At 30.9% G+C, this 11,745-nt stretch overlaps 1 protein-coding gene across 3 annotated transcripts in view; it reads left to right on the plus strand.

Annotated features, from left to right (window-relative positions):
• The window catches only part of LOC106456922 (tyrosine-protein kinase Src42A-like), a 40,963-nt gene that overhangs the window by 11,166 nt on the left and 18,052 nt on the right, over positions 1–11,745 (plus strand). For all 3 annotated transcript variants that reach the window (XM_022382707.1, XM_022382706.1, XM_013916301.2), the window contains exons 2-4: positions 8,951–9,072; positions 9,499–9,662; positions 10,315–10,483. In XM_022382707.1, the coding sequence (XP_022238415.1) occupies positions 8,951–9,072; positions 9,499–9,662; positions 10,315–10,483 (455 nt within the window). The remainder of the gene's footprint in view (positions 1–8,950; positions 9,073–9,498; positions 9,663–10,314; positions 10,484–11,745) is intronic.

Genomic DNA, 11,745 nt, shown 5'->3' on the forward strand with positions numbered 1-11,745 from the left:
AAAGTAAAACGTAACGTTAGTTACTAGGAAAGTAAAGTACGACTACGCGTGGGTAGGGTTTTAAAACGTTTAAAATAACCTACGTCACTATATATATATATATATATATATATATACATACATACACGATACCTGAAATCACGTGACAGCTGCTTAACATTGTAACCAGTGCTTGAGCATCAATTGTCATCGGAAGTATTCGTGCTATTAAAAGTCTAGGGTATATTATTTTAACTTGAGCCTACTTGTAAGCCATAAATCATTAGCGAAGAAAATGGTTCAAGTAACACACAGTCTAAGGGAGATGAGGACGAGTAAAAGATTAAGACAGCCATTAGGAAGACAAAATACATCTACTGTAATACTTAAATTTGAAAGTAAATATAGGGTAAAAAGATCAATAAAAACCATACTCAAATAGTAAAAGAAAACGTTAAAAAAACGATTTGTTTATCCAGTTAATTTCATAATTTGAGAAATGCTAGATTAATATGTGGATTTAAATATGCATGTCACAAAAACAAAATGAGAAAGTTTATTGGACGAATTAACAAGTTTGGATTTACAGATTGTGTTACGTTCTGAACTTCCAACTTAATTATTTCTTAATTGAAAAATGACGTGCAAATTCACGAGAAATAAACTTTGAACTCTAGTGGTGAAACACAGTTCAGTTATTACTGTCAGGGTTTTATGTATATGGGCCGGGATTCTTTTACAGTAGATATATGTGACTTTTTGCAGAACAGTAGAGCAGTTGGATTCAGCCCATCTGGTCCCAGAATATAAGGCTGTTGTACAGTCTTGCTTTCAGTCTTTGGAATGATTACTGATCATATTGTCTCGGCTGCTGCACTTACTATACCTAAAATTTTGAAATTTTCCCCACAGTATCCTAGTATTCACAAGACATTTGAATGCCTAAGAGTATGTTACACAAGGTATTGTCTACACCCTTGATGAGTACCTTTACATATCCTTTTGACTTTTTTGACCATCAGCACACGAACACAAAGAACCCCACCTCCCTTTTTGTTTAGCCTTTAATTGACCATTCACTCTGGTGGAACTGAAGCCTTCTTTATATCAGTTCAGCAATACTTCAGTTGGATCAGATTATATACGTTACAAGATATGTCATTTCTCTCCTACCTCACTTGGTCTTTTTCATTTCATTTAGATTTTTTCAGGAAGTGTTGTTTCTCAGTTTATGGCATTGAATTTTGTTATCCATTTTCCTAAGCTCGGGAAAGATCCAAAGATTTCTTCTAATTACAGACATATTGCTCTGACTAGCTGCATCTATAATGTTTTGAAGAGAATGGTTAATGCTTGTCGTGGTCTACCAATGTGCGAGTTGTATGCCACTGAAGCTGTAATTGCCCACATATTACGTTTTTTTTTATTACAACCAGTGGGCTGCAACATTTCAGACATATTTTAACTCGTGATGTTCGTTTAACACTTAACCATGTTATTGGGAATGACGACACTGCCAGATTAGCCATGGTTTTAGTTTTATATACCCTTATCTCTTTGAATTAATTTTAATTTATTGCTGTTAGAAAAGGTTTGTACAAGTAACCACTTTGTTTTGCGCCATAATAGTTCCAATAGACAAACGCTCTGTCATAACTTTCTTCAACTCACAGAAACTGTTGTACATTTCCTGATCGTTCTTTCTGTTATTTACCTAGACATGATGACAACAAGTAAGCAATATCACGACACTGCCCAGAATGAAATAGGCCAGAACTCCAATGTTGGATCACTATATATAAACTGAACTTGATATCCATCTCTGTGCTGAACTTCTGGTACTAACTGAGAAATAGGTTTGTATGACAAGAACAAGGCATTGCTTAGTTGAAACGAGGGCAGATATAACAACAATCTCAGCAAACTTGTGGATCCATCCGAGAACCAATCAAGATCAGAGAATTGGAATCTATTTTTAACTTTTCCCCACTTGTCTTGCAGATTTATAGGTGATTCCCAAATAGCACTCTACCTCTGCTATAAAGTACAAGCCTGGGAAAGCTTTTTATATGTCACAAATAATCGTCCATATTTCCATATATAAAGCAGGAAGTGTAATTTTGTATGCATTTACATATATTAAGTACATTATGATGAATGTGTGCAAAGAAAAATGCGAAATACTTACAATAGTGACATTGTTATGAGTAAAATACTATTTAGTACAATTTCAAATGGCGATAGTTTATAAAGAACGAGTTAATAAAACAACTGAACTAATTTTGTACGAAAGTTTAAGGAATGGATTATGCAGTTTTATACATTACCGCATATTGTGTTTAAAAGCAAACTTTCAGCTTGTAATTGGTGGAAAGACGTATTCCTTCCTAAAAATCAAGAAACTAAACAATTATTGACTAATTCATTATGAGGGCGTCAAATGGTCTGTTGCCCAAAGTCACCAGTAAATAATTGTTTTATTCTAATCCCCTCTTGTTTTCAATTTTACTAAAATCTGATTAATAAGCGCTGTCACATAGTATATTTTCCTTACATCCACGAGCTTATAGGTAAATCTTATTAAAGTTTAAAATTTCATTGAAGGTTTTAATCTCGTTTTAAGAATCAATAATTTATTAGTAAAATTTAGAAATTGCTTGATTTTCAAAATATTACATCAACATGTGACTATACCAATAAACTTGTAAAATACACGCATGTCTAACTCCAGCATAAACTTTGTCTAGAATCAAGGGAGACTTCCGACGTTGTTTGTAATTAAGCCTAAACGAATTAGCTTGTTTTCATATTGACAACTGACATACAGATGAAATTTGTTGGCCGGCTTTTCAAAGCAACAATTAAAACGTTTCGTACCACGTGACACTCTCGGCCAATCACGGCAAATAATTCATGTTATGGTTAGAATAATGTCTTTTAAACAATGATAGCAGTTTAGATGCTGGATTTAAACGAAGTTTCTGTCACGTTTCAAGTAATGTCTTAACAAAATTAAAAACAGTATCCCTTCACTGTGTTTCATGTCAGTTGTAATCAAGTTTTGATTGTGCTGCCTTCACTTTAAGTTGACTGTTTGTTTGTTTGTTTTGGAATCTCGCGCAAAGCTACACGAGGGCTATCTGCGCTAGCCGTCCCTAATTCAGCAATGTAAGACTAGAGGGAAGGCAGCTAGTCATCACCACCCACCGCCAACTCTTGGGCTAGTCTTTTACCAACGAATAGTGGGATTGACCGTCATATTATAACGCCCCCACGGCTGAAAGGGCGAGCATGTTTGGTGGGATGCGGATTCGAACCCGCGATTAAGTTGACTGTGCGTGAAACTTGGAACTTTGACCGGGTTGTTTGGTTAAAAGTACGAAATATCAAAGTAATTAGAATTGAAAGTAAAAAAAAAATAGAAGAAGCTTTGAGTTTTAGCAATGTTTTTAAAATGTTATTTTATATATTTGTGTGTATGTGTGTGTGTGTATATATATATATATATATATATATAGAGAGAGAGAGAGAGAGAGAGAGAGAAAGGTTGCTATGATTGATGAAACTGTTCTATATAAACCATTTTGTTTATGAAACGTTTTTCCATCGCTGCAATCGTACCATAACTACTTGCAATTGCTGATACAACTTAAGCACTGTTCAATGCATATTTTTGAATATGTTTATATAGGGTTATTAAAACTTTTAAGTTGAGGTAATTGTATTAGGTTCTTAGCTTACTTAAATTTTAACACCTGCCGTACGTTGTATAAATTTTAAAAAATGTTTGCGTTATTTGAACCGTATTTTGCATATCCACATGCGTTAGACTAATAGTGTTACCGTTTAACGTATGGTGCCACCTTCGATGTGTAAATTTGTACTTAGAATTCAATATCATAATGAAATCGTTACGGGTGTTTCATTTTTCTCTGTTAGAAAGAAAAAAAAAGTGAGAGCTAGAAATCTTAAAACTACGATTAAATATGATGGAAGAGCCACTGTACTGTACTCGTGTGTAATAGTGGGGCCAAATTATGTCTACAACAAAGACCCATAACTAAAAAAATAGAAGTATGAAAAGTGCATAATTTAAGAAATTCGCAATTAATGGAAGTAGTTTATTTTTTCCAAGTTAGATTAGCATTTCTTTCTTTGTTAATTATATTATTAGTATACAAAACAGAAACGTTAGAGTTTGCGTGACGTTTCGGTATACGCCCTTCACTTCTCAAGCGTTGTTGGTTAGGTTAATGCCCTTGCTATCGCTCGGTGCCTTGCTAACTGGAAGTTCGGGCAGCATCTACCATGCTCTTGATATCTTGCGAAGTATTACTCATAATTGACAGCCCCCTCCTATACATGTAGGTGTGTGTTCCGGTAAGCTGTTCCCATCGTCTACTCATTTCTTAATTTACTTACTTACTTACCCGGAAATGCGCGTACTTGTCAATAAAAGTACGTATGGTTTTGTCAAATGAATGAGTGAATGTATATAAATTATATTTCTGTTTTTGTTAAAAAAAACTGTTCAGTTATAACAATAAAACAAATATAGCGCTCCATGTTTTTCCTAGTAATTATCAGGACAATTTGCTGTTCAGCTTTTAGAATTGATTATTAACACTAGTTGTAACTAGAGGACACTTTTTTAGTAAATAGGTGGAAAATATATATAATAACTGAAGACAAGCTCAGCATATCTTTTTGAAATTGTATTTATAAAGTAAATCAACTTTTGCCAATAGCGAATAATTCATAAAGACTCATTATAGCCATTTGTAACAAAGTTGTGTCTTGGATGAACAGATTAAAGATCGTATGTGTATCTTTAAAACATCGGAATTTTTATCTGTTTTGTCAACCCAAAAATAACTAATTTTAGTCAAAACTTATCGCACAAGAAAATCTTCTGAAGAGTATAAAACATGTAACTAGTATTGGGAGTCATTAAATAGAACAAGTTTTAAAATCTAGTCTACTGCTTTCTTCCACACCAAATGTTTATTTTAAAATTATCAGTTAACTATTCTATGAACTTATTTAGAGAAGAATATGGAGGAATATGTCATTCATGCTATATCCAGTACCAACAAACCCTATCTAAAACACATGCATGCATACTGGGTCCACTAACAGAGGAAACACACAAACAATAAGTACCCAATATTTTCATTAGTTTTGCTTTTGGTTTTACAATACTTTACACTTATCAAGTAGATATGTATGTTTTAAATATAGAAAAATAATAATTAGTTTCCTGTAAACAAAATAAGTAGTACAGAGTTCATGATTGTACCAATCTTTAATTTTTTAAGCAAAGATATATTGTGCATATAAATATACACTTTTTTTTATGTTAAACTAGTGTTTGTCTAGAGTTGATTCAATTCTCCGAAAAGGGCATTGCATTGTGGTTGGTTAACGATACAATAATCAACCAACAATAAAGTTTACTTTTGTAATTTGTAACTAACTGATCGTATAATGAGAAAATGTTTTGTTTAGCTAACTATAGAAGTCTTTTAAAAGTTGTTACAAAATACATTTACTGCAGTAATGGTAAAGTATACTGTCTTAAGCTTAAAGCAGAGTCTGCTTCTTAATGTGATATGTAGTGGTAAATTTGTATACTTGTCAATGAAATAACATTACCTATGGTCATATAAGAACTATTAACCACCTTAGAACTCGTAATTTTAGCCAATTAGATGTCTACAAAACCATTCTCACTTGTATATTTTATATTTTTCTCAGTTTGAAAATTTCTATGAAATATTAGTTGAAGTATATATATAAAATGTGAAAAACATTTTGTTCAGTTCTTAAGAATTTGTGTAGTATACCAGTTTCCTTAATATCAACTTGTTTTACACCCAGAATAAATCTGGGTCAGTTATTATTTGTTATTTAAGTCAAGAACAGAAATGGACTTCTTGTTATGTGTGCGTATATACAATATTAGAATTATTATTTTTTTGCTGCTTGTAATTGCTGTAAATTTTAAGTTTTGTTGTATCATTTGTACATGATGAAAGAAATATGATAAAATTTACTTAAAAGTTATTTAGATTGTATAATAGAACATTGATTCAAACTTATTCATGTAATCTTTATTTGGTGAAAGTCTACTTAAGTGTCTTCTCAACAAAGTGCTCATAAATAAACTTGAAAGCTTGCAGTAAGTACCAAATATACAATGTAGAGTTAGGGCTGTTAGGCCAACTTAATATTCTTTAAAATTTTGTTTTGAATCATAATACACTTTTTATATTGGTGTTCCATATGCTCTTATTTAAATTTAATTCAGCAAGTCAGTGCATTTTTTGACTTAAAAGTTCAGTTTACTGCTGTTATTTCAAGTATCCAAGTATGATCTATTTTCATTATTTTCTTTTAACTACGCTTTAAAACTTTTAACATACAAGTGGAGATCTTGTAAGTGAAGTACTCCATCTCTCAGGAAGAATTATTTCACCATACTCTCTTGATGGAACACCATATTATCTTTTTTAAGCAGTTTCTCCTACTTGCTGCTAACAGTACTGTTTAATGTGACATGTTTTTAGGAAATTAGTTGAAAACGTTTTCTTACATTTAAAATCTTCCTTTGTAACACATTTTAACCAGGACATTAATTAATATTAACTTCTGATCAGAATAACGTGCCCCTTAGATGTAAACTAAAATAACCAACCTGGTAATGTGAGTATAGATAACCAAATACACTCCTAAATATTTACTGTTGTAATTCTGTTCTTTCTTTGTGTGGGTTCTTTTAAGTTATTTGGTAAATATAATACAAAGTCAGTCCATTTAACAATAACAGATTAGTTTATTTCTCTAACATTTGCTACATGCTACTTATACTTGTACACAGTCATACTTGTATGTTTAAATTCCCAAGTAATATTTTCACTTTCAACAGAGATTTACTCACTACTGGTACTATGATTAACACAAAAATAAACTTGTACAATTTTGTGGCTAATTGGTTGATGAACTAAATGTACATGATAATTAACACTAGCTCAAATACTTCACTGAATGATTGGAACTCTACCAATTGAAAAATTGACTCAGTGCTTCACCAATTCTTGTACTTATTATATAGCCTTGTTTCTAGGCATGTCACAAAATTTCTCAATTTCCAGTACTCAAGGACTACTTTTATAAATTTCTTTTATCTTAACGTTGTGCGCACTCTAGCTAACATCCAAATGAAAACATTGAAAATATAGCTTGCAACAGTTCAATACATTTGCTATTAATATTTTCTGACTTAAACCTCTTAATATCTCTTAATGTTCAGCAAGCTTAGGATATTTAGGCTAGTCCAAATTTCATACACTAAGCTAACAGTGAAAACAATTTTAATAATAAAAAATATAATACTATAGAAATTAAAAGTAATAAAACTAGATACATTAAACCACTAACCAATACTGTTAAGTAACAGAGTATACCTTAGAAAACACACAAACATTAGTTGTAAGTTTCAAGTTTGATAAACTTCTGAGTAGTCTTGTGATTCTTCTATTTGAACATGCAGGTTTTTCCTTGATAGTTGAAGAAATTTCAAAACATTGATTTGTAACAGCATATTATTTTTTGTAATTGCACAAGTACATATATCAAAGGACACTTGGAGTTTGTGCTGGTGTGGCTATTGTTCATTGAGTAAACATGGTCTAGACAGCATCTTTTTTTTTTATGAATCTCTTCTGATATATAAAATCCCATGTACTTGCACTTTTTATTCAAGAATAAATAATAGTAGCTTTCGTCAGAAAGAGTATTACTGTATTCTTCCAACAACAAATATAGTTTCTCAGTCATAATCAGCAAAGTTGTCTACCACATCTCATGTACTAAATGAACTTCCAGTCTATTAAATACCACCTTCTTGCCTGTTTGGCTAATGAAAAACTTGTCTACAGTGATACCACTATTGTATATAAATGGTACAAGTAGTCTTTTATCTTTATGTAATATGATTATTTTGTCTTTTAGACTTTTTACACTAAAAATAATAACTTGCTTCATGCAAAATTTTAAAATTATTTTGTAAGGTTGTTTGGATTTGAAACCAGTATGCTTGATTATTAGAAGTAGTAGGTTTGTGCTAAGAAAAAAGATGATTGTTTATTTAGAAAAATGGGAAATTAGATTTAAACTACATGTACAAATTATTCATATCATAACTTCCAAAATCTTTATCTAAAAGGATACATAAGTTTTTCTTATTCATGTCTATTATATAAGCTTTTAATTTCTTCACATATTTTATTCTGTGGCTTTTCCAAATCTTGGACAGAGCCTATTTTTACTTTTTAGTTATTCAGAGTTGAATGTTACCAACATCGAATATATATGTGTGTGTGTAGTTTTGAAAATATACATCTATGTCTTTAATACTTAAGATTTATGTTGAAATATAAAATTGCAAGTGTGAAACTGAAAATTTCCGTAATATATTACAAGAATTTGGAGCAAGTTTGTTTATAGCAACCTAACATCATTTTGACTACTACATTGCACTATTCTTTCATTACAGAATTTAAATTCAGTTGAGGTCCTTAAATTATTTAACATTTACATATTGATATAACAATAATAAAAAATAATTGTATCAAAGTGGTAAATAAATCTCTGTATCATCATCAGATGAATATCTAATTGTACAAATATTCAAAACTTCAAAAATAATTGAAGCAGTATACGGGAAACTAGTGGATGTTACTCATTTTAATTTATGGCAATATTTAATTTAACTTAATCCAGTATGTATGTACATATTGTAGAAATATAATTAGCTGGAATTCCAGTATGTAAAAATTGAGATGAATAAAGGGTGAATATTGGGAGATAAAACATTTGTAGGTAATGAACCTATTCAGTTAATAAGATTAAGCTTTGATATGGGTGTTTGTTAAGATACTTTGTTCTAAGACATTATTTTTATTGGCAGATGGTACTTTGGCAAGATTAAAAGGATAGAAGCAGAGAAAAAGCTTCTCTTGTCAGAAAATGAACATGGTGCATTCCTCATCAGGGACAGTGAAAGTCGACGCAATGACTATTCTCTTTCTGGTAAAATCTACATTTGTATCAGCATTCTAGTCACATTTTACAATTTTATCAAATATTTAGTATGAAATGGTAACGTGCGTGTTAGCAAAGTAACATTTTACACTATCTTTTCATTTTAAATATTCAGTAGATTCGTGCCTGTATAAACTGCTTGATTAAATATTAATAAATAGAATAGTGTATCTCTGTTTTTCATTTCATGCTTATAATGTGCAAGAATTATGTCTTGTACACTATTTTGATTGAAATAATTAAAGCATGATGGAATGTAGTATTATAGTGTGATTTATCTTTAAATCTTAATTGGAGTTGCCTGTTCTGCCTTGAAACATTGTACTGATATATATATATATATATATATATCACTATGATGAATTATTAAGTTGAAGTGTTAATATTTGAACAGAAATCTTGTTTGAAATTTAGTGAAAGATGGAGACACTGTAAAACATTATCGTATTAGACAGTTGGATGAAGGAGGTTTTTTCATTGCTCGTCGTACAACCTTTCGTACCCTTCAAGAACTTGTGGAGCATTACAGCAGTGATCCTGATGGTCTGTGTGTAAACCTTCGGCAACCTTGTGTACAGGTAATTAAAGAAAATGTTATATAGATTTAATTTCTTTAATTGATTTATTTATCTAGCATACAGTATACGGTGGAAGGTTGTACTTAAAAAAAATATTGCATCTTTTATATTTATTAGTTGCTCTGAATAGTTGTCCTTGTGTCTGTGTGAAAGTAATTGGAAACACTTAACACATAACAGAGTTAGATTTATTAATTTTTTCTATAATGGCTTTGAATTTTTTTTTCAGAATTACAGTATCATTTAGTATTCCTGAATATAGTTTTACACAAAGTTAATAAATATTTTGTATTATACAAGAGAAGCTTGTAATTGAGAAGTTAAGTACATCATGCCATTATTATATTATGTAGAGTTTTTTGATAGAATCATCTTAAATGTGTTCCATGAGCCTGATGCTGTAGTGATAGGTTTAATAATCCAAATAATTCTTCAGAGCCTTTAAATGTTAAAAAAAAAAACAGTTGGATATAGATGTGGTCTTAGATTAAGTCATTTTGTGAATGTATATAACCTTTAGTAAGAAAACGAGTTGTGTGGGATAAGTGACATAGTCATCAGGTACCATCAATGAAGATGTTTTCTTTCTTAGTATAACTGCATCATATTTTTATGTACTTTTCAACTATGTTTCTTTCTTTATTGTCCACAGGTTGAGAAACCAACAACAAGTGGCCTTTCCCATAATACCAGAGATCAGTGGGAGATAGAACGTAGCTCTTTAAAATTTGTCAGAAAGCTTGGTCAGGGCCAGTTTGGTGAAGTTTGGGAAGGTTTATGGAATAATACTACTCCAGTGGCTATAAAAACTCTAAAACCTGGTAGGTTCACTTCAAGGACACAATAATTTACTTGTTCAGAACTAAGAACATGTATGAAGAAGTTCTTGGTCACGTTATTCACTGTTTCATCAAAATATTTCATCAGGTTATATATATATATATATATATAAAGTAAAACTAGTGTGACAAGATATTTTGGATAAAGTATATCCTACAACCCTTTCTGTATTGATTATGCATATTTATAGTTAGTGGTAAATATCTTTGACAAACTAACTTCAGTGCACTGTTAGTAACAAGATTCCCGTGCTGTCTGGTCCTGATTGGTAGTTTGTAGAGTGTCTAACCAAATCAAAGTATTCCTGTGCTTCCTTGTATTCAGTGATTGCACTGGTCATATTTTTCCAATCATGCACTGAGAAAACTAAAATATAAGTCAACTTCTCTAATGTCAGGCACAATTAGTCAAATGCAAATCTTTTAACTCTCTCACTATGGGCTTGGTCCCAGGGTCTGACCTCATAAACATTCTATGCGTGTTATAGTTTTTATGCTATAACTTTCAATACAGTAAGCATATCTTCACAAAATGTTTGAGATTATAAGTAAACATTACAAGGCTTTCATATGCAAAATATCAGATTTTAAGCAATGTTTGTTTTTCATGCATTTTTTCTTTTTTAATGTTGACTATTTAACATGCAAAGTAATTTTGATTTTAAGATTAAAAATACTTTTATGCATCAGAAATTTTTAAAATTTCACGTGTGAAACCTTTATAACCCCAAATAATTATCAAATGTTCTTTTTCAGAAAAAACTTTACATTTTATCTGTTATTTTTCCTATTGTATCTCTGTACGGGTTTGGTCGATGTGACCGACCACATAATCACCATAAAAATTAGGAAATAGATGTAAATTATATTTTTTTCATTCTAGAATGACGAAATTATAACATGAAAATACAAATGTTTAGTCTAAGTAGCTTAAATCTCGTAACATTATACATCCACATATAAAACTGGCCTTTAAAAAGTGACCCATCTTAGCTGTATTCTAATGGAGCAGTGTTTGTAAAATACAGTCATATTTTAGTTATAATTCATTATATATACACCTGGAAAAAAGTTAAGCACCCCCAAATATTTTTCAGGATTGCTTATTGAAGATAAGGTTTAATTTTCATGATGTTGAGCAATGTTCATAATTTCAAACATAATTAAAAGGATGTGAGCGTTCAGGTGTGACATTTAAATCAGGTGCGTTTTTTTCCCCACGTGCAACTTGCTCCCTTCTTCAC

Source organism: Limulus polyphemus, unplaced genomic scaffold (genome assembly GCF_000517525.1).
Source record: "Limulus polyphemus unplaced genomic scaffold, Limulus_polyphemus-2.1.2 Scaffold272, whole genome shotgun sequence".
In the NCBI taxonomy this organism is placed as follows: Eukaryota; Metazoa; Arthropoda; class Merostomata; order Xiphosura; family Limulidae; genus Limulus; species Limulus polyphemus.